The sequence below is a fragment of the Danio rerio genome, chromosome 16, assembly GCF_049306965.1.
Source record: "Danio rerio strain Tuebingen ecotype United States chromosome 16, GRCz12tu, whole genome shotgun sequence".
Classification (NCBI taxonomy): Eukaryota; Metazoa; Chordata; class Actinopteri; order Cypriniformes; family Danionidae; genus Danio; species Danio rerio.
The window spans coordinates 49248135-49273197 of NC_133191.1; the positions used below are offsets into that span (position 1 = coordinate 49248135).

At 35.1% G+C, this 25063-nt stretch overlaps 2 protein-coding genes across 14 annotated transcripts in view; one reads left to right on the top strand and one right to left on the bottom strand.

Annotated features, from left to right (window-relative positions):
• Positions 1-25063, top strand: part of LOC141378312 (uncharacterized) — a 95345-nt gene that overhangs the window by 41893 nt on the left and 28389 nt on the right. The gene's annotated exons all lie outside the window — the stretch shown is intronic.
• The window catches only part of arhgap33 (Rho GTPase activating protein 33), a 94973-nt gene that overhangs the window by 5536 nt on the left and 64374 nt on the right, over positions 1-25063 (bottom strand). For 7 of the 13 annotated variants that reach the window (XM_073926701.1, XM_005158402.6, XM_073926700.1 and 4 more), the window contains 12 exons: positions 23873-23938; positions 15026-15175; positions 14842-14944; positions 12484-12628; positions 12200-12282; positions 12000-12107; positions 10697-10842; positions 4272-4428; positions 3940-4079; positions 3751-3825; positions 1394-2142; positions 113-293 (listed from right to left, as the gene is read on the bottom strand). In XM_073926701.1, the coding sequence (XP_073782802.1) occupies positions 113-293; positions 1394-2142; positions 3751-3825; positions 3940-4079; positions 4272-4428; positions 10697-10842; positions 12000-12107; positions 12200-12282; positions 12484-12628; positions 14842-14944; positions 15026-15175; positions 23873-23938 (2103 nt within the window). Of the gene's footprint in view, positions 1-112; positions 294-1393; positions 2143-3750; positions 3826-3939; positions 4080-4271; positions 4429-5526; positions 7976-10696; positions 10843-11999; positions 12108-12199; positions 12283-12483; positions 12629-14841; positions 14945-15025; positions 15176-23872; positions 23939-25063 lie in introns of those variants that run through there. The other 6 variants (XM_073926702.1, XM_073926707.1, XM_073926705.1 and 3 more) reach the window with 1 other exon arrangement.

Consider the following 25063-nt stretch of genomic DNA (forward strand, 5'->3'; position numbering starts at 1 on the left):
TACATTGTGTCTGACATTGCATCGCTGAGTGATGCAATCTCAGCTTGCACCATAAAAGCTGCATCCAGATACTATTGGAAATGATAGGAAATATGACAGAATGTGTACTCACTTGGACCCTTGATCTTGGCGATGGGGCCCAACTTACTGCTGAGCTCTTGCTGGCAGCTTTCAGTGAGCTGAAAGTCACATGACCTCAGGAGCATAGATATCATCTGGGGTGGCTGAGGAGGTCCACTGCTTGGAAGTCCAGATTGCAATTCACCAGCTCGTCCACCAATCATTTCCAAAACCTTCAAAGTTAAAACAGTTACTATATTGTTCTCTGCAAGGTTATTTTAGTTAATGAAAACTAAAATTAAGACTAAAAAGATTGGTCAAAAAAATAGTTAATGGAAATAAAATAATAATTCGACAGTAAATGATAATAATCATTCTGAGGTGTCAAATCTGACCTGTGACTGCTTAGACCAGGGATGGCCAACCCTGTTCCTGGAGAGCCACCTTCCTGCAGATTTCAGTTGCTACCCATATCAAACACACCTGAACCAATTAATTAGGACCTGAACACCCCGTGATAATTACAGGCAGGTGTGTTTGATATGGGTTGGCCACCCCTGGCTTAGACATATAACTGTAGATGGAACATTTACGCCAAACACATCAGTTTAGCACAAGATTATTATTTTTCTCTATTGTTTAAATTTTTAGACATGTAAAGGTAGACATGTTTATCTACATCAGGGGTGGCCAACCCTGTTCCTGGAGAGCCACCTTCCTGCAGATTTCAGTTGCAACCCATATCAAACACACCTGCCTGTAATTATCACGTGGTGTTCAGGTCCTAATTAATTGGTTCAGGTGTGTTTGATATGGGTAGCAACTGAAATCTGCAGGAAGGTGGCTCTCCAGGAACAGGGTTGGCCACCCCTGATCTACATAAATGTTCTATAATATAGGGAAGTTTGTCTTAATTCTTCATCATTTTTACTTGTATTTGTTATATCTGTGTGGTTTCAGATTTAGTCTTTGTAGAAACGTTTTTATTTTTTTTTACTAAGAGCTTTCCACAAGAGTTAACATAAGCTGTGCAAACACTGAACTTTGCTCTGGATAACACTAGAACTGAAACCAAAACTACATAGAAATTTGTTTTTAAAATAAAAACTAAATAAAAACTAACAAATCCATTAAAGAAAAAAAAACTAAAACTGAATAAAATTTACAGTAAATTAAAAAAAATAGTCATCAAAATAAAAACTCATATAAAACTGCAAAACTCTCTGCACATTAAACTGAGATAGACTTGACCTTTTAAAGGAATTACTCTAAGTACTACCACAACACAAAGAGGTACGAGCTAAATCAACATATATGCTCATAAATGATTCACCTTGGCAGGAACACTGATGGCGATGGGATCCGAGATGTCCAGAGGAGGAGATTTTGGCGCTTTTGGTGAAAGTGCATGAACCACTTTACGTGTAAAGGAGCGCCTTTCCTGAGGGGGCTGAGAAGGGGGTGCAGAGGTTGCTGGAGCTGGCGTCTGGGCATGGGACGGGCTTAAATTTGACTCGCCCGACTGGGTTGTGTTTGCAGGGGCATTAGACGGCCTGTGCTGGCAGAACACTTGCTGAGGCGGAGCTGCTGCAGCCAGGATCAAACTCCTGCGGGCTGCGGCTTCAGACTGGTTAAGAACAGAGTCTGGATCTTCAGTGATCGAGCGCTGGCTTCCAGAGCGGGCATGGTGGCCCTGATGGCTCAGACAGCGGTATGGAGGGGGTGCGGCCGCAGGAGGAGACTCTCTACCACTTGGAGCTCCGCCTGTGCCCCCCAACCCTATTGGCCCATCTTCCAGAAAGGTTGGGCTAAAGTCAATGACATCCTCCGTTATCCATGAAGAGGGTGGTTCCTGGGAGAAATCAGGCAGCATGTACACACCCTCCTCATCCTCTTCGTCTTCGTTTTCCTCTTCCTCATCAGCATCACGGGTCTCCTCTGGCAGCAGGCTGTCGTAGGAGCGGCTCGGGTGGATTTTGGATGGGGAGTTTTGGGGAAGGAGCTGCGGATCCACAGAGGCAGCCAGAGAGAGACCGTCACTGCTGGAGCGAGGTCTCCGTAACCGCTGAATCTTGCCTTGACCTGAGGGGAAAACATGCACATTAGTTTTACCTTAATTATATATATCCAGTATTTTTGCATCGACAAATCTACTGGCATTTAAAAGTTTGCATTTAATAAGTACTTCTTACACTGTCAGTCTAAGCCAATCTCTCTCTCTCTCTCTCTCTCTCTCTCTCTATATATATATATATATATATATATATATATATATATATATATATATATCCAGCGTTATGTGACATTTGCAGTTAAAACCCAAAATATATATTCACAGAGAAGGTATATGCTAACATTATATTGAAATATCTGTTTATATTTTCCAAAACAACTGACCACAGAGTTAAGGAACCAGAAAAATATCAATCTGTAAACATGTTTTGTACTTTAAATGAGGAAAATAAACATGTGTTATGGATGTGAACAAATAGGTCTGCGAGTTTACAGTATACAACACACTGTAGAAATTCTGTGAATTAAACTGCAAACTCAAAAGAAGCAATGATAATCAAAAGGATGAGTTGTCTCATTATAGAACAAACATGATTGGTTTTATTTTATTTAATATTTTTGCATTTATGAGGAGAAAGTGTCGTTATGGATGTGACAGATGTGAAATTGCCACTTGTGTGATTTTTGTAAATTAAATAATATAGTTTTAAAACATTGACAGAGACTTTTTTTGAGTATTTTTAAAAGTACTGTAAAAAGGTTTTCGTATTTTGGTGAAAACTTTTTTTTTTTTTTTTGGTGAAATTTTATTTTTGCATGGAATTGCTCATATATAATCTCAATTATGCAATATAAAATATAATATAATACATAAAATATAAATATAATATAATAAAATAGTTATTAAATTATTAATTATTATCACACACACACACACACACACACACACACACACACACACACACACACACACACACACACACACACACACACCCACACACACACACCTACACTTATACCAAAATGTTTAATTAAGGGTGCTTTCACACCTGTGTTACATTGTTGCTCTTTGCTCTTGGAGCGATTTGCTTTCACACTGCAAAGTTTCTAATCGGACCAAAAAAGCTAAAACAAGTCACGTGCGAGTAAACTCCTTATATTGGTCAAAGTGTCAGGGTTTATTTTGCAGCGTCCCGCTTAGCTGTCAGGAGAGGTATTGGTTTGGTGGTGATTGACAGGGTGCGCGCGCGTGACGTGTCTGAGGAGAGACGCGGTGGGGAGGGGTGAGAAGGGTGCGCGACGTAGCCTATTTGAGGACCGTGAGGGAGACGTGAGATTACCGGGAGATCATCACTCGTTTGCAGGCATCCGGAAACTCACGAAACTTCCCGCCATACTCATAATTCTCTCTTCATATAGCCGTAAGCCTATTACATATCCATAAAAAACAGTGATATAACCACACTCGGATCGGATCGCTTTCTCACTGCAATCGATCCGCTCCAGGGTTCGTTTCAATCGAGCCGAGACCACCTCATTCAAGCGATCTCGGAGCGATTACCCTGTTCACATATGCCAAACGAACCGCGCTAACTGGGCAAACGAGATACGTTCCGAAACAAAAGTGTAGGTGTGAAAGCACCCTAAGACATTAAAGTGTCCAGATGTCCTTCAAACCTGCTCCACTGTGCTGAGAGGACAGCGACTCCTCACTTTTCGCAGACCTGAGCGTCACACTGTCCACCCTGCAACCTAAAGTACACATAAAGCTCTAAAAATCATCTTCTTTCAATATGACGTGCAAATCGTACAATAACTTAAACATATATTTATGAATATACATAACGAGTGAAATGTCTGGTTTACCTGCATGAGAGGTAGTGGGCTGAAATAGAGAGGTGATCCTGGCGGGTTTGCGTCGACCTACAGCCCCAGGTTTCCCAATGGCAAAAAATGTCTTCCAGCTTCCACCCGCTGACTTCCGCACCTTCATCCCTCTTTTCCTTCTAATAGAAACAAGTTTTTTTTACCATATCATCAATCAAAAGAATGTTACCAAGCTTGAATTTGGATGTTAATAATGCACTAAATATTGAACTTGATTAATAAATGATCCATAAATGTTGTTAATTATGTTAGTAAATAATTAACTAATAAAACCTTATTGTAAAGCGTGACCAATCAAACAATAGACCCACTTGTCGACAGGCAGGTCCAGTACAGTGTGGAACTGGCCAATAGCATGGTGAGGAGATCCCTGAAGGAGAAGGGGAGCTTGTGTGCGAGCCTGCGCCTCCTCCAGAGACAGGAGCCTGGTGGATACAAACGACTTGGGCCTGGTCAGGGACTGTCGTGCTGTCAAGTCAGAAAACAAATGCAAGAAAAAGATTTAGATTCAGATCCATGAAGCCAAAGGATAAAAGCGAGTAAATGCAGAGCAAAGAGCACAGCGATCATCAACAAATATAATCAATTTAACATGACACATGGCAACTGACAAGACACCCAAGCATAAAAACAACAACATCTGCTCCTTTAAAGCTTTAGACGTCTACATACAAGCTCGTACTTGCAACAAGCTCGTTGAAGAAATTCAATTGCTGGTCAACAGATGACAGGTTCACAAAATCTTAAGGTAACAAAAACTCTACACAAGTACACCATCGTACATTAATATGTTTGCAAGGGCTTAGTGAGAGCTGCATTCTTCAATACCATGTCAATTCAGGTACTGTAATGCAACTCAAAGAGCCTCTTGTGGCAATATTAAGAAAACTTATTACATAATTCTATTTACATTATGATTTGACACACTTCCAAATGCAACATCTGAAATTAAAGTTGCATGGCTAGATGGTGGTGTCTGTATATTTGTGTAGAGTTTTTTTGTGTGTGTGTGCGTGCCTCAGCAAGCCTATAATGTCCGGGACATCAGACGCATTGAAGAATCCAGTACAAAGCCTGCAAAAGTATCAAGTTTAAGCATCTCAAGATAAATACTGTAAAGCTTGATGTGCGTGACATGTAGAAGCTGTTTGCTCAAGAGCGATATTGAGGATGAATTAACTTATTAAGTTAATTCATAGAAGATGCATAGAATTCATAGAAGTTAATTCATAGAAGATGCATAAGATTAATACAAATAAAAGCTAGCATAAAGAAAACAAATTAAGTGACACTTTACCTGCTGTTAAGTCTCTGAGTTGAATATTCGCAAACAGATAACATATCGCTATATACCTGAAAGTCTCTGAGTTTATATAACAGAAAATATCGCTCATTTAAATAACATCCATCCTATTCCACGGATTCATCTTACAAAATTATTTTCCAAAATGATTGTCTTAGCTAATGAAAATCAACTTTATATGAGGGAAAAATCTATTAGCAGCGATCATAAGCAGTGTGTTTAAGATTTACTTTCTTCTCCAACAACAACAAAAAAAGATCAATAAAGATAGGAAAGTATTTATTGCCTTACATTCACCAGTATGCTATACAAGTTTAAAATGTCATTTACATCAGCCGTCTAAGAAAGAAAACAGCTGTCATGAAATAATCCAACCACATAGATATATTACATTCTTAATGACATGCACCACCACTAAAGTTTGAGGTTGCTAAGTTTTAAAAGCATTTATTTATCAAAAATACTGAAAAAAATGCAATTTTGATATTAAAATATATTGGGATTATTATAAAAATGTATACAATATTTTGACAATTTGATTCATTTTAAAATTAAATGCAGTATTAATGCATTTTCAGCATTTATTTTATCAGTTTGTGGTGTCACATCATTCAAAAACAATTCTAAAATGCTGTTTTCTTAATGTTGGCATTTACGCACATCTTTTCACTTAGTATTCTTGTGGTAACCTTTAAAAAAATTAAAAGAACAATATAAATAGATAATATTTTTATCATAAAAGACCTAATAAAAACCATACAAACCCCAAAGTTTGAAATGGTAGTGTAAGCAGATAATGATGGCGAATATTACAAATATAAATGTGACCCTGGACAACAAAAGCAATCATAAGTGAGATGTGAGATTCACACATCACCTTAAAGCTGAATAAATGAGCTTTCCATTGATGTATATTTTGGTAGGAAATGGAAATATTTAAGACTAAACTGGAATCTGAGAGTTCCAAAAAAATAATAATAATATTGAGAAAATTACCTTTAAAGTTGTCTAAATGTCTAAACGAAGTGCTTATTAATGCCAATTAATCCAAAATATTGCATTTATATATTTTATAATGACAAATTTACAAAAGAGGTCTTCATGGACCAAGAACTTTTTATAATATTCTAATGATTTTGGCATAAGAAAAAAATAAATACATAAAAAAATTTGATCTAATCCAGTGTCACAAATATACTACAAATGTGAATATATAGTGAAAAGTATCACTGCTCGAATAAAACAAATAAGATTCCCACGTCTAGCTTGGCATCATCAAAATTTCCAAACAGTTGATCAGCTGTTCTACTAGTTGATGAACCTAGTTTTGACCTCCTGAAACCAAGCTAAACCACACATTCAGTTTTTTAAATGGATGTCTATAATAAACAAACAAAAAAAAGATTTTCCAGAACGTTTGCAGTTTATACACCCGCATGTTAAGTCTGACGTCACACAAAGTGGCTTCTGGATCCAACCGCTCTATCAAACTATTTGGGGAGGCTCAACAAAATGCTAATAATAAACGTTTATAAAGCGATGTACTGTAATACTTTCAAAAATCATGATCCTTATATATACATATACATACATACATAAGTATATACGTACATATGTACGTACATACATACATACATATACACAGTTGAAGTCAGGCTTATTCGCCCCCCTCTGAATTCTGTTTTCTTTTTTAAATATTTCCCAAATTATGTTCAACAGAGCAAGGAAATTTACACAGTATGTCTGATAATATTTTTTCTTCTGTCTTAATTAAGTCTTAATTGTTTTCTTTTGGTAAGAATAAAAGCAGTTTTTAATTTTTTAACAGCCATTTTAAGGACAAAAAATTAGCCCCTTTATTCTATATATTTTTTCTGATAGTCTACAGAACAAAACATCATTATACAATAACTTGTCTAATTACCCTAACCTGCCTAGTTAACCTAATTAACCTAATTAAGCCTTTAAATGTCACTTTGAGCTGTACAGAAGTGTCTTGAAAAATATCTAGTCAAATATTATTTACTGTCATCATGGCAAAGATGAAATCAATCAGTTATTAGAGATGAGTTATTAAAACTTGTGTGTTTGTAAATGTTGAAAAAAATCTTCTCTGTTCAACAGAAATTTGGGAAAAAATAAACGGGGGGCTAAAAATTCTGACTTCAACTGTATGTAAAATCCTGCCTAATATCAGACAGCCAGAAAATGATTAATTTTGTGAAATATTGTTAAATTAATCTAATTTAACAATAATAATTAATTTAGTTGATGATTAATTTAGTTAAAATATTGATGTCTGTGATGCCACAAGTGCACAGACTGTTGTGTACACTATGATTTACGAATCACTTTAATGTGTTATATGACTAAAAAGCGGTCATAAACGAATATTTTAGATTATCGGCTTGGACCCGGAAGCAATATTCGATACGTCATGACTGAACAAGCGGATACAGTAGAGTAGATGTATAAATAATGTGTGCATGGCCAGTTCCGTTGTTTTTTTTTCTTTTCCCCAGCAGAACAGACTGTGATTTGAGTCAAGGTCCACTGTAGAGAGTTAGTCTGTATCTCAAATCATAGAATAGCGGCGCAGCTCTGGGTCCAGATCAGAGGGGTCCGAGAAACAGGACTCGTCCCTGGCCTCCTGAAGACTGACCAGGCGTGTTCGTGGCTGCCGTGAGATCTTGTGTTCGGCCCCTCGTGACGCTATGAAAACACACAGCTCACTTACACATGGGTGAGGCCACTGTAAACATATTCCACTGTGACGCATTAACAAAGCACATAATGACAGATTCATTACAAGAAAGAAATGCTTTTATATTAGGGCTGGGAGACATTAAATATTCATCACTGTGAAATTATTTTCAAGGAATTTGAAAGTGTAAAATGACAGAGGTTTTACTCAAGGATCTAAATATTTTTAGGTAATTTTAAGGTAAACCATGATAAATAATGTGATGGTTAGTATAGCTCTATTAAATTTTCATTATCGTTAAATCCGTGATTGACTTTCACCATGTTGTAAACTCACAAAAAATCTTGCAAGATGGTGATTAGCTAATAGTGAAAGACTGCAGTGTAAATGTATGTTTATATAGACTTTAATAACTATATATTTAAACATATTTAGACCTTTCATTTCTAGTGCGTGCTGCACACTGTTGAGAATACCCAGTACAAAATTAGATCTTGATATCAGTCAGAATTTACAAATCACACGATTATTTTGGGGTTTTTAAAGCAGCTTGTATGATTTTGTGAAAAACAACATGGGTCTGTGTGAGGTAGGTTTCCAAGGGCAGCTTTAATAAACAATACACTGCTTAAGAAAATCATATTGTCACGATCGCCAGATCTCTGAGTGGGAGAAATTACACTGCAAATAGGAGGGACTTAAACCACAAGTATGTTGGGTTTAAGTGGTGTAGGTGGAGCAGATTTTAATAAAACACATCAGGTTACTGTGAAGTTGGGTTTAGGGTTGAGGTAGGTGTAGGCATTCATAAAGCACAATATTGGACTCCAAGTCATGTACAAGACATTGAATACATAAAAACTCCAGATTTGTACAGCCCACTTGGAGCTCCAGGCCAACTCACTTGGAGCTCAAGTCCCACCCACTTAGAGCTGGCTCTGACCTGCGTTTATACCCTTTTCAGTGATCTAGGTTTTGCAGATTGCTGGAAACCATCCAGACTACAATTTAGCCACTGAAATGAACTACAAATCCAATCATTCCCTGCACTTACACACCTGGCCCAGGTTACAAACACATAGCTGTAGCTCGTGAGAACTGATTATCCAGACTATAAACCCAGCACACACACAGACACAGACTTGCTAAGTCAACTGTTAGTGAGCATTATGAAGCGTTTCCTTGTCTTCCCGCGTTTTTGACCTTTGCTTAGTTTTACTATTGACGTTGTTTTACCGCCAATCCCGACCATTCGCCTGTACACTGACTAAGCTTTTGGATTATCTACATGGTCCTGTCTGTCCCCGTTTTGACCTTTGCCAGCTTGACGATTCTCTTAATAAACTGCATTTGGATCCTCACCTCTGTTGCAACCCGGCTCATTACACATATGAACCTATAAAAGCAAGGTACATGAAGCAGTACAAACATAAGTGTGCAAATCCAAGATGCAGGTATCCATGTTGTTTGCTACAAAAATAGCTAGTTAGTTTGTCAAAAAATGTGTTTGTTTACTTCACTTAAGTATGTGACAGTTTGATAATACTGATCATTTTGGTCACTATAATCAAGATATAAGTTTTTCAGATGACATTTCTAATAAATAGCAATATGAGATTTTCCATATTTAATTTCTTTTTCATTAAAAAATTACTGTGATTATGCAAATTGCTTGATTGATGCAAATAACTATAACTGCTCTTTTTTTGGTTAACTGTGTGCACTATTGCAAATATACATTAATTACTTGATTGTATTTTTCTTTTTATTTGCATATTACATCTTAAATTAAACCCTATGCCAGGTTTTTGGTTGAAATAATTGTTCTTTTGCATAAAATAAAAGAAAGCATCATTATTTTAAAGCATTTCAGGAGAAATACATACATTACCATCTGTAAGCTGTACATAATAAAACGGAAAATCAAGAACGTGCTGATTGCATCAAAGCTTACTAAAGTACTGTAAACGTCATCAAAAGTCTAAATATAACATCACAATATCATCATGAAAAAGCACCGGTGCAATAATTAATTGAGTCATGTCGCCCAGCCCTATTATATTAAATTCATTATGATAACCCATTAGTGGCTCGTATTGTGTCATAAAAGATGAAAAGGGAAAGAGAGGAAGTCACAGGTCTGCTCGCAGAAGCTGCATCTCAGAGGGGAAGAAAACAGTGGTGAAATGGTAGAGGATGATAAAGGAAAGACAACAAAAATATCATAATATCTGGCAACTTGATCATCAAAACAAGCCAGAGTAAACATAATGTCAGGTGCATTTGCTACTATATTGTTTTAACAGACATTTTCGGTTTCATGTGTATTTGAAGTACTGCTGGTGAAACATCTTTGAAGGCAACAGCATTCTTTTTTTTACACTTTTTTTTCTGCCTTAAAATACTGCTGCTATAGCAGGAATACTAAGCTTCACTGACTGCATCACTGAATGTTTAATAAAAAGTTCTGAAGACACTGGGCTGAACGAATTGTTTACTGATCAGAGATTCAATTTAGTTTGCACCAATTCTGGGTTTTAGGTACCATGAAGGTAGCTCAGCTGCTCTATAATGACATGGGGACAAAATTGAATAAAGCAGAGCTTCCTTCATGTTACCTAAAACCCAGGATCAGCGCAAACTAAACTGGATAGCCAGCTCATACAACTTCATGGAACAGGCCCAGCTATGGCAGAACACATTTGTTGTTTTTCTGGTTGTTTTCATACCTGCATTGAAGCGTCCGACAGAAGTGAAAGAGTCACTGAACAGAACTTCCACATTGCTGAGCAGAAACTCCACCACGACAGACTGGATGCGCACTTCTTTAAAAGGATCTGCGCCGGTTAAACCTGCTGCCTCAATTTCTTTGGACCTGAAACAGAACAGCAGCAGATTTGTTTTCAAATTCAAGAAGTCTGGTTTGAGCTCTTTGACATGAATTTAGTTAAGTCCAGCTGTGACAAACTAAGACAAAAACAAACCACACTGATATTCTATTTAGTAGAAAGATTATTTAGAATTTTTTTACCAACACATAACTATTTTAGAAACACCTATATCTGATAATAATACTGTAAAATAATCAGGCTTCAACATTTTAGATCAAATCCATTATTTTATCAAATTTTACAAAAAATAAAAAAAGAATTGTATGTTAATATAATAATAATAATAATAATAATAATTGTTATTATTATTAATATTGTTATTATTATTACATAATCTATTATAAAGAAATAGCTTGTTTGGAACTTTAAGCAACTGATTTTGAATAATATTGTGGCTGCAAAAAATATAAACTAACAAATAAATATTAACAATTAATTGTCATTAAAAAAATAAGAATACGGTGAAAGAACAATAAGCAACAAGTATATTGGTCACTAACCAATGAGAATCAAGTAGAGCCAAATGCAGGAGAGACATGTCAATAATACGTAACATTTTCTGCTTAAAATATATTAACCTTATTAAGCTAATGCTGATTGAAAATTGAAAGCAATAAAATAACATTTCAAAGCACTAAATAAATAAATAAAAACTAAACTAAAAAGAAAACAAAATAAAACATATTTTTAAAATAAATCATCAAAAATAAAAAAAACTAAAACAAAACAATAAAATAAAAAATAAAATAAAATAACAAAACTAAAAACTAAAAGCAAAACTAAAGGGAAAAAAGGAACAAAAAAATTGTTAAAAAAACTAAACTAAAACTAAAGTGAATAAAATTAAAAACACAATAAAACTAAACACAAAACAAAGGACAAAAGAAAGCAAATGAAAATACATTTTTTTAAATAAATAAAAAAATACACTAAACTATACAAAATAAAAAAACACAAAACTAAACAAAACAAATGAAAAAAAAGAAAACAAATCAAAATAAAACATTTTTTAAATAAATCAAAAATACACTAACATAAAACTAAACTAAATAAAATTAAAAACACAAAACTAAACAAAACAAGCCAAAATACAAAACAAAACATCTGTCAGTTCATATTTACAGATAGACATAGGAGTTACCTGAGCAGATTGGGGGCCCAGACAATGGCCAGATTCTTTATGTGCATGTTCGTCTCTGCACTGCAGGTGGCCAAATGGGCCAGGTGTCTGATGAGGTACTCCAAAGTGCTGAAAGAGACACAAACACACAGCTTATGGTCAGAAAACACTGCTCTTCCTGTCACTCTGCAGTTTCACCTCAGTGCCAGTGTTGGGTTTACCGGTAATGCGGAGGAGGAAGCTGCTGGATAACATCATGCACTTTCACCATTCTCTCTTCCTCCGTCATTTCTCCCATACATTCCTGGACAGACAAGGACACAGTTTGCTTAGTCATTTTAAAACATAGCCTAGGCTGCATATATTAATCAGTAATTAATACAGCAAAAGCAATAGAGTGAATTATTATTGCAATTTAGAAAAACTTTTCTCTTGTAATGCGTTTTCATAAGTGAAATGTACATCATCCCTTGGTCTTATATCTGCTAGAGACAGAATGACTTACAGCAAACTTGTCGTAAAGCTGGTATGTGAGCAATGGATTGGGCAGCTCTCGGAAGTAGAGTTTGCAGAGCGAGCCGACGCAGTGAATATCCTGCATGTACACATCTTTTGTCAGGTCTGGAACGTTTTCACTGTCAAACTCATGCCTGATCGGGATGAAATTCAAGAGAACAGAAGTCACTGTCATATGTCAGATATAAACAGCATCAACTACACTACACTACATTATAAACATGACTTGTACAGTACCTTAAATGTTTGGGTAACACTTTACAACAAGGTTTTATTAGTTCATGCATTAACTAACATGAACAATACATTTATGACAGTATGTGTTCATGCTAGTTAATAAAAAGTCCTGTGGTACACTGTTATTCATTCATTTATTCATTTTCTTTTCGGCTTAGTCCCTTTATTAATCTGGGGTAGCCAGAGTGGAATGAACCGCCAACTTATCCAGCATGTGTTTTACACAGCAGATGCCCTTCCAGCTGCTACCCATTACTAGGAAACATCCATACACTAGGGTTGGGCATCTAAGCTATAATGCCGATCCGATACGCATCTCGATACAAAGAATACGATCCGATATATTAGCGATACATTTGTGACATATTGCGATGCAACACGATACGATTCACACCCATATCACGATACAATGCGATAATTCAGCACTAACTAATTGGATCAAGTTTATGAGATGATGTAAGAAAGGATGCTGTGCCATTGAATGAGTTTGATTATTTATTAACAAAGCAAAACCAAGACTTTTTTTACAAACTGGCTTTTCTCTCAGAGCCAGAGTGTCAGTTTACAGTAGAGGGCCATTTTAGAACCCATAGCACATATTATTTAAGTATTTTCAAGATAAACAGAATGTATAAGTGCAATATATATTATAAATGTATATATTTGCACTCTTTCAACATAAAGGTTTAGCATTGCACAACAAGAATTGTGATTTAACCTTTCAACTATGAAAACAAGTTTTACAAAGATATATTGTGCCACTGAATATTCAAAACCTAAGGTCGTGAACTAGCAGTGTTATGCTGCTTTGAAACATCACTGTCACTGTAAACAACAGGCTAATAAAAATATAAATAAATAAAAATTAACAGGAGGAGGTGTTTAAAACCTTTGTTCTCCGTGACACTAGGCTGAATATCTTTGCAGATGAACAATGCAATAGCATTCGTTATTGGCGTAGAGCGAGCAGAACTGTTGCGCATGGAGAAAACTTGCAATGCTTTTCTCACCACTTTTGGAGCTGGTAGCTACAGTTGAAGCAGAGCAGGAAGCCGGGGATGAAGGAACACTGGAAGATGCTTCCACAACAACACCGTGTCGCCGCTTCAAGTGAGATTTCAGATTAGTCGTACTGCCCGTGTATTTTACAGATGCGCGGCACATTTTGCAAATTGCATCTGTCCTAAAAAGTCGTCCATCTTTTTTGCAAAATCCATAATGTTGCCATACTTTAGATTTAAAACTCAGTGGGGAATAAAATATTTGTTTTGCTTCTCACGCTTTCTGAGGGCGCTCCACTAGCTTCATCCGCACACCTGATACTCTGAGTTGTAGTGTAAGTGTACACATCCGCAAGTCCGTTGCTAAGGCATACTTTATGTAGGTCGATTAAATAATGCGCCAAAAACAGGTTGACAACACTTGCTAATAAATAAAAAATACATTATATCTTAAAAATATAAGCTGTATCTTGGAAAAACCGATGCATCTCGCAAAAACCGATGCATCTCAATTTGCTTCCAAAATTTCATTCATCCTCTGCTGCTCTACCGATGCACTCGCATCGTGCACGCGCATGACCGCGTATCGATACATATCGGTTAATCTTCCCATCCCTACCATACACACTCACATACACACATACACTACGGACAATTTAGCTTACCCAGTTGACCTATACAAAATGTTTTTGGACTTGTGGGGGAAACCGGAGTTTTAACTAATGTTAACAAGTATAAATTTGGATGTTAATAATGCATTAGTAAACGGTGAGCTATGATGGTGAACAGTAAAAGTTGTACCTCTTCCCAACAGGAAAAACCACCAACAATCAAGAATGCATGATTATATGGTGTCACAGCTTTACAATAAAAAAAATGGTTATAGCGGAGTAAATGGGGCGAAAAACAGCCATGAACTCTGAACAATACACAAGGGTTAATTGTACAGGGCAGTGTAGGAGACACATACTATTAAAACTTGTACATCAGTAAATGAAATAATCTTCGGTCTAAATTTTGTTTTTAGTTGACTTTAAGGCTCACTGTTATTTACACAGTTCCATAATAAAGTGTACAAACCCCTGAACAGAACATTAACATACACTCACCTGAGTTTCTGTATGTTGGAGGACACACCAGAGTGTCTGTAAATGCCGTCCACCACACCGTGCTTCTCTATGAACTCTGAGCAGCTCGTCAGGACCTGTGGCACTGAAGGTTGACCACAGAAATATCACTACACATTCAGATGCAACACTTTTACCAAGGTTTCTATCTATACTGCATCAGTACCATCTAGGCCAGAGTTGAGCAGATGCTCGCCGAGGTCGCAGCCGAACACTCGTTCCTTCAGGATTCCTCTCTGCTTCAGCTTCTGTTTGGTGGGTCTGGACTTCATGAAGGTGCGCAGGAAGCCCATCAGCTTACCGTGTTTCTTGGACACTGCCAAGAGAGGGCGACAGAGAGCCGTTTAGGCACTTGGAAAAACATGGAGTACACAGTGACACACTGTATAATGGTGTACTCCATTTCCTTACTGTAAAATACAGTTCATTTGACTGAGTTCAATTTGCACACACAGAGAGCTGAGATGCACATATAAGAGGGTTTTGAGTATAACATCATGTATTCTTTAATAAATGTGTTAATAGTTAAGAATTAAGCAGAATTCCTTAATATAATTCCTTTTATAAATTAGAAATAAAAGTGTGTAAACAAACATATAGATACTGTGTATCTTTAAAGGGATAGTTCATCCAAAAATGAAAATCACCATATCTTATTCTCCGTTAAGTGGTTTTAAACCTTAAAGAAGATTCTGGTAAACTCAAAAGATGATATTTCGAACTTGAGGGATAATACTGCTTGCACTGTCAACTTTTATAGAACAAAATACTATTAAATTAAATGTAGATATTCAAAGAAACTCTAATAGATTTTACAGTAGGTGAAGGGTGTGTAAATAGTGACAGAATTTTCATTTTAGGTGAACTATCCCTTTAATACAATTAATTTAATATACTCAAAACCCCTACGTTTAGTTAGAAAAGGCTTTTTCATGTTTGATATGTAAATAAATGCGATTGGAAGTCTCTAAATCACTTGGTAAATGCTCCACATGTGTATCAGGCTGAATAAAACAATACATTTTAACCAAACATACACAATAATCCTAATATTTCTACAGTTTACAATTTGCATAAATGGTTTTGACTCCTGTAGAAAAGAAAACCAAAGCATGAACACCTAAAAAAATACCTAGTGCACTAATCTGAGAAATCTCTAACTCTTACATGTTGCGTTTTCAAAAGATACAGATCTGACATATATTTTTAATAGAAACATATCACTAAGACCAGGACTAGCTGTATTTACACATATGGTATAGGCGACATCTGAAACAAAATCAGGAACCTTAAAAAAACACAACAGGAACATTAAAAAGAGAAGCAGTTAAACCACTTCTATTATTGTGATTTTAGCTTACAAACAGCAGCTTTAGCTTATTTCAAAATAATGTTTTAATCCATCTTGGAAGTATGCTTAAGTCCTGAGAACCACCACTATAGATACCTCACAAGCCTCAGATTCAATGACCTGAATTAAACATAAATGTAGGTTAAACAGGTTAAATGCGGGCTTTATGCAGCCAGACAGTAGACTTCAACATGTCTGCTACATGCAGTTGAAGTCACAATGATTAGCCCTCAGTTTTTAAATGTTTCCCAAACAATGATTAACGAAGGATGGATTTTTTTTCACAGTACTTCCTATTATATTTTTTCTTCTGGAAAACAAAAGACGTATTTGATTTATTTTGGCTACAATGAAAGCAGTTTTTGAAATTAAAAAAACAAAAACATTTTAAGGTCAATATTATTAGCCCCCTTAAGCAATATTTTTTCCCCAATTGTCTACAGAACAAACCATCGTTATACAATGATTTGCATGTCAATCGTCTCATTTTAGGCAGGATTCTCCTGTATTTTACCATTCTATCCAGCTATCATCCCGTTTAAGTATTCTCCCCTATTTTTAACCAAACCTGCCAACATTTCCCTGGAGTCTCCCGTATTTCAGACTCATCTCCCACCACACTCCCGTTTTGTCATTTCACCCAGAAAACTCCTGTAATCTTATTTGTTTAATTAATTTTTTTATTTATTTTATTTGTAAATTTACAGTTACTAACACCAGTTACTAACCCACTAACATTTCAATGAGTGAAATTAGCATCAAAGAGCTGATCTCAAAAGTGTTGCAAAAGCTGTTTAAGAGAATTATGCTGAGAATTATATTGAGGTGGGGGGTGTTTCTAGTCCCATATGTAACATCCCAATGCTAACAGGTGTGAATTAGCCCAACTTGCTTAATTCAGGGTTTCATCAGGTTTCATAAAGTCAAATTTAAGATTTTTAAAATTCTTTTTAAGACCATTTTAAGACCAAAATGAATGAATTTTCAGACCTACACAAGGCAAAACGCTTAAAAAATGTTTAAATGGCCAATTTTAAACCTTAAACATTAAACACAAATATTATTGTAATGAAGATAATTAACCCATATTAATAAGTAAACAGAGTTAATTAATAAACATCTCTTAAAACTTTTATTGAAATATATTGTTAGTTATTGGGCGGGTGTCAACCTAATTGGGTATAGCTTTACATAGGAAAATTGGATAAGTGAATTAAGTCCCGTTTAAAATGATTTAAGACCTACAACATATTATTTGTGTGGATTTAAGACTTTTTAAGCCCTAAAATTATTTTGTTTTTAATTTAAGGTTTTTACGATCCCGCAGATATTGACCTAGTTAAGCCTTTAAATTGCACTTTAAGCTGAATATTAGCATATCTAGTAAAGTATTATGTGCTGTCATCATGGCAAAGATAAAATAAATCTCTTATTAGAAAAGAGTAATTAAAACTATTATGTTTAGAAAGGTGTTTTAAAAAAAAAACTTTCTGTTAAACAGAAATTGGGGAGAAAAAATATAGAGGGGGGCAAATAATTCAGGAGGGTTAATAATTCTGACTTCAACTGTAAGTAATAAGCAGCCGGTTTAGAAATTGCGCACCACAGTGTCCTAACCAGGCTTGAAAAAGAAAAATGTATCCACGTTTCTGTTCTATAATGATTTATGCAACATAGTGACAGTTGCTTTGTTGCTGTTATTTGGTTGCATTGTGCCTGGTTAGGAAACGTTCGATACGACACAAATCAGACACAATCAAAATCAATCCTCACAGCCCTACTAACAGCTTCTAATTTATACAACAAGTGGCTTGCAATTCTTCAACAGATGCTTGAAAACGAGGCCCACGTGAACACTTGAAAGATTTATACAACATTTCTGCTTTCTTCACACACACGCAAACTCATCCTCTCCAAACCTCCTACACTCTTTCTGCCTGCTGTAATATGAACGGCCGCAATCTGTGTTACAATCTGAGAGGAGAGAAGGCGTTAGAAACAAACGGATACAGAAATGTTAGTTTGGTGTGAGTCCACTGAAGTTGTTACCAGCCAGGTTTAGGAACCAAGGAGGAAGAACTGAGAGAAAAAGAAGAACACAATCGACAGAAACATCAAATACATCTTTAGAGTTAGAGATATTATAACCTAATCAACTCTCTATTCAAAACAGTTCTTTAGAAGACGATGCTGTCAATTACCTTAGACTGAACAACAACCTTTAACCCTTTATTGGATGAGGAACCATATGGCAACTTCATTTACATTAATTACAATATAATCATTTAATTACTAAAAAGTCTCAGCAACTTATGGTTCATGTGGACTTTAAATAAAGTATGTTTATGTAATTACAACTCAAATGGTATTTTAAGTAGTGGGCGGGGCTTTAGTTTTTGCACATCATTCCCTAACAGCAAACTAACGGTAAGGTTATTGGTCAGGCCTGGCCCTCCAGGGAGGTTGGGGGCAGCACAGCCCTCAGAAAGAATTTGTGACCTGCATTACATTACATTAGTTTTTTAAGTTAGAGGTTAATATAGTAGCCTAATAAAAATGTGAAGTTTAACAATACGCAGTCCTACAGTAGTCTACACTATAATTAATATTATATTTTTTTATATTCATTATTATTAATATTATTAAAATTAAGCTATAAAATTGACAATTGAATGTTAGCTTTCGTTTTGACATCGCTAAAGCGCACATTTACAGTTGTGAAAAGAAACATCCCATTATGCAGCAGCAGTCTCAAGTTAGGACACTTTAAGTTTAAAGATGATCGGCCTGCGTAATCAAGTTTACAGTGTTAAATATGTTCATTATGGTTTATTGTAGTGCGTGAGCAAGTTGATTTGTTGCGGATCAATCTCGTCACTGCAGCTAGGCTGAATGATACACTTAAAAAATGTTATTTAGCCTTTACTGCTATTTGCTTGTGCAAAATTAAACTCCAGAAAATATTCAGTAGGCTAAAATACAGTTAGCATATCGATTTTATTTTGACTTTTTTTTTTACATTAAAAATAATAATAAACTTTATATAGCATGCCATCTATGCAAAAAGATAGACTCTCTTTTTTTCTGGCTACAATAATGCCTTAAAATATAACTAAGTAACAGATTTAGCTACTATCTTAAAAGTTGAACATTTAACTTTTTTTCCAAACACTGATAAATGATTGGTTGGGTAATAGGCTACGTTAAGCGTGATGACTCTGTTATGCTGATTTTACTATATTTATTAACCGGTTTGCATGTATGGACATAGTTTGATGGCTTTCCTTAAATGTTAACCGTATATATTATTTGAAATAAAACGGAAAGAAATAAGGAAAATTCATATAATTTAAACCACTTGTTTAGCGCTGAAGTCATGATCCGTCTGCGTTTTTGTAAACGATATTGTTGCATACCTTCATTGATAAATTCAGTAATAGCGAAGCTGTGCACATTATTATAACTATGAAAAAGTATATTACTGCCTTAAGTCAGAAACATAGGAAGAAATGCAAAGTAATAATAAATAAGTGAATAAAAAGCCACTCCAAATCCATAAGCAAATGTTTAGACTTTGATTGAAGATCACCAAAATAAATAATTTTTCAGTAGATTAACTTAGCGGATTAATTAAAAATAAAAAATAAACAGCAATGTGTGCTAGTAAAAAAAACATTGTAAATTTTGATTTTACATAGACATTATGGCTGTTTCTCAATATGTATTTCTTCAGTAATGTCATCATCAACTGCCAAAGTTCAATTGACCTCAAGAATGAAGGATGCGTGGAAGTTCCTGCATGCATCGATGCAGACTTGAGCGCAAAACTCGCTTGAGAAGTCCCAGAAGTAATTGCGGCTGAATAAAGGAGGTGGGAAGCGCAGTATTTTATTTAGATTTATTATTAAAGTTCCGATATATAACTTTTTCATCTCAGGAGATGGTGTAAGTAAACATTAACATGAAAATCTTAAAAAAGGCACGAACACATTAAGGGTGTTTATTTGCTAAAACTTGTTTAAATCTATTTTATTGTGTAAAGTACATTTGTAAGGTTTTTTTTCCATGTTTTATATATATATATATATATATATATATATATATATATATATATATATATATATATATATATATATATATATATATATTGATGCGGATTTTGGGTCTATCTAGGCTAAATGCAAATAGCCCACCTTGTTGGAATAAGCTAATAGAGTGATTCCCGCCCATCACCTTTTCATTGACAGAGAAAACATAACTAAAGAGAAAGACATACAGCAGCGCGAGCGGCGTAGCTCGAAAAGCGCATGGCAACTTATTTAGTTGTGTTCGATCATGAACCCCGTTTGAATTCAGCGTCAGATGAACAAATTTTTCTTTTTTTTCCCACTTCATACCACATGCCTACTCTTCATCACAAGTAAGACAAGTAGGAATCATTAATAAGTGCCTGTATTATAGAAGACTCAGATTCATAGAACAGGATTGGAGAGGTGTTATATCCAAATCAGATGCATTTTAAGTTTGTAGAAGTTATACATGAAACATATCCTTAAATATAATTTTTTTGTTCTGCTTGAGTGAACTTGAACAAGTATATTAAAATCCATTAATTTTCAGTAGTTTTAATAGTTTTCTTTTCAAAGTGTGCTTTCAATGCTTTAAAAATACGTTGAATCTTTGTAGACTAGAAATATATGTACTGTGTATCATTTACTTTAAAAATGCAGGCAATACGTTATAGATTAGTATTATTTTAAAAACATTATGTTATTCTTATTTTTTAATTTAACAATAGGGGTACGACCAGGTAGGGGGCCTACAAGACATTGTGCCCAGGGGCCTCTGAATTCTTAATCCGGGCCTGGTTGCAGCTGTGTAAAACATTTGCTGGATAAGTAGTCGGTTTATTCTGCTATGGCGACTTCTGATAATAAACTAAGCCAAAGGAAAATGAATGAATGAATACATGAAGATCATGTAACCATCTGAAAGAACCCAGCATCTCATTTCTCACAGGACACTTTCTGTGTGCCCATGGTCCCCCGAGTTCGTTCTTCCAAAGAAACTTGGTAAGAATGGTCTCCACGTGTTCTTGGAATTGAGAAACAGCCTGTGTAATAAAGTTTAAAGTTCTTGTAATAACCCATGGTAACACTGCAGGGTCTTTCTGAAGAGCTTTTCGATTAGTTCCGTTTTAAAGGGTTAAATTTGTGGAAAAAGTAGTAACAGCGCTTTTGTTTTGACTATAGTGACTTTCAATGCCTCAAAGTAACCTTGAAAACATCAGCTGAGCCACAGAGCAACCAAAGCATGTGTTTTTTTTTTTTTTTTGGGAAACTACTAGAACTGTGCGATGTTTCAGCTATTTACAACTAGGGGTTTTGAATAGCAATACAGGTTTTAAATATAATGTAGGTTTAAAATATCAATAGAGTACTGCTGATATATAATACTTTAAGTTCAAAAGTCTGAACACAGTACACAGAAACATTTATAACCTACATTAGTATGTGTAATAATAAATGAACAACCCATTTAATCCAACTATAATTGAAAAAGCTAAAAAAATAAATAATTTGAGCAGCGAATAAGAATTAATTTTGAAAGACCATGTGACACTGAAGACTGGAGTAATGATGCTGAAATTAAATTATATTTTAAAACATTAACAAGCATTATTTTGTTGCATCTTATCAAAGCCAAACTCTTGAATGCTGGCATACTGAAATAATAATAATCATTTTAATAATTATTTTTATTGTTTTAATGGTTGTGTATGAATATAATTATATTTAAATGGTTGTTAAATACTTGATTCTGATTGAAGTTTTTCACTAAACGAATGTGCAGTCTCATTAGTTGATGGCATTACAGTGTAATATAGATCAGAGGTGCCCAAACTCGGTCCTGAAGGGCCGGTGTCCAGCAATAGTTAATAGCTCCAACTTCCTTCCGCAAACCTCTCTGAAAGTTTCTTGTACAGCTAGAAACAGCTGGATTAGCTGTTCAGATGTGTTTAATTGAAGTTGGAACTAAAATAAGCAGGACACTGGCCCTGCAGGACAGAGTTTGGGCACCCCTGGTATAGAAAAACTCTGCCAAATGATTTATTTTATACTCTGTTTACTTAAAACTGCAAGAACAAAAGAACCCAAATCCACGAATGCATTCTCAAAAATGAGAAAGAATATTTTTTAAAAGTTGTATCTTTGTTTCACAAGCACACGCTCTTACTGAAACTTGACAGACCCAATGCTGTTCTAATAAAACAGTTTCACTACCGTTTTAAAAGAGCCGTGGAACATAAGCAGTAGAGCGATGCGTCATTGCTATTTTTGAAGCACTTAAACTTACAGCTTTGCTATTAATGAAGATGTTGCTGCTGAATGCAGCTTACAGCCACAAAGACAGGAAACACACATTCTCTCACTCTATCAGCTGCATATTAATAACTCAAGCCTCCACCACGCATGTTCTGGCTGTTCAAACACATTCCTCTATATGAGCATGAGAGAAAAGCATTTTGGGAGAATGTATTTTTGTATACAGTAATCAGAGAGTGAAATTAAATACCTTAACACCTTTATAAAGACCATTTATTTACATTTTAAGGCCTCATGAGCATTTTTATTTACAATGCGTAAGACTGGCGACAATTTAACTTAAATATTTAATAAATACTGATTGTAAGAAACTAATCCAAAACTAAAACATTATTCGTAAACTGAATAAAAATGCTAATCCAGCAGGGGGCGCCTATAGAAATGCAGAAATAACGATGTTGCCTTGGTTACTGCAGTAAACAAAGCAGTGTGATGTCATACCTAGCTAAATTTTATCGATTTGATAAATCACAAAGCATCCCGATATTCGCAGATTAAATTCAGGCAAACTTTGCATAAAACTATACACACACCCGTCACTTTTTTAGGTACAACGGTTTTGTCATTTTAATGACTTTGAACGTGGCATGGTTGTTGGTGCCAGACGGGCTGGTCTGAGTATTTCAAAAACTGCTTATCTACTGGGATTTTCGGTTCAGTCTGGTGGTGTTCATGGTACTCAAATGGCCCCCACAGTCACCAGATCTCAATCCAATAGAGCACCTTTGGGATGTGGTGGAATGGGAGATTTGCATCATGGATGTGCAGCCAAAAAATCTGCAGCAACTGTGTGATGCTATCATGTCAATATGGACCAAAATCTCTGAGGAATATTTCCAGTACCTTGTTGAATCTATGCCACAAATGATTAAGGAAGTTCTGAAGGCAAAAGAGGGTCCAACCCGATACCAGTAAGGTGTTCCTAATAAAGTGGCCGGTGAGCGTACATTGTGTAATCATAAAATTACAAAACATGTAATACATTGTAAAACAGCATGTATGACTTTAAGGGCCTTAAATTTCTCTACATTGACTTATCAACTTTTAATACTTTTTAAGACCCCATGAACACCCTGATACTGTATTTTTGTATACTTGGTGGTAGAAAGTCAATAAATTCAAAACATTTCACTTACACATCATATACACCAATCATACACTTGTGATCGATTGAAAAACAACAACAACACACATCTTAAGATCAGGTGTAAATATGCCCATAGGTCTTGACTTTGTCTTGATTGCACCAACTGAAACATAAGAAGCATTGACATACCTGATGTTGGAGAGGAAGGTCCAGTTGTGTTGGTAGCACCAGGTTTGGAGCTCATCAGATCTACCTCTGAAACAGAGAAACGGCCAATGAAGGACAACAAAATAATCACTATTGATACAACACTTTTTCAAATATTCTTGATCTGTATGAAGGCTCCAAATTGAAATTTAAGAGCAGGAGTAAAAGTTGCAGTAAGTTCTACAGAGAAAGATATAAGCTGTAGGAGCCATATTTAATAACTGATTGTTTACACGATTCATTTTCATAAAAAAATTTATTTAATTATTTATGCTTAATCATATTTTTATGATTAATCATTGGGCTAACCATTATGTAAATGAGTGGCTCCTCCTCCATTACGTGACTCTATGACGCTTAAGTTCATATGAGAATGGATTGGCCTTGTTTACGAGAGCAGAGCTAGAGGTGGGGAGAGCAACAGTTTTTTTTCAATTACATTGTACCTTGACATTTTATTTTTACCACCATGGAAGTTATGTTTATTTAATATTGTTTCTCGATAAATAAACCCAGTAATCTTCATGTTCATGCTACCTGAAGACTCCCCTGCTAAACTCAAGAGGCTAATATGAAAATGTTGTCTCCTAAAAATATAGCTAGACAGCTTTAGTTAAGAGGTTAACAGATTGTTCAATCACAAAAAATGTTAAGAAATATTTTCATACATTTATAGATCATGATAACCACAAGCATCATCTCATTACCATTGTAAAATGTTTTTAATAATTAAACAAATCTTATACAATGCAGCACCTTAAAGGTATTTAGTATAAACCAGGGTTGTTATAATACATGAAAAATAATAGACTAAAATATTTTACCTTCAATTAAAATAAATAGTAATTTTAAAAAAAGTTTAAAAAAAAACAGCTAGTGGCCAATGAAATAAATAGTTTATTGTATTTAAAAAATATTTAATTTGAACAAAAAAACTAACAGAAATATAAAGGGAAAATAAAAAACTATTTCACAAAAAAACTAAAGTGTCAGACTTTCAAACTAAATCAAAATACATATAGAAAACAAAAACAAACTTAAAATTATAAAATAAAACTGGTATAAAATGGACAGAAGCCGATATGCCCTAAACCAAAAATACTGTAATCGCTCTGAAATTACTCCTACATAAGTTTTAAATCCCAAAGACATTTGTCGTTTGTATCAGAGAAC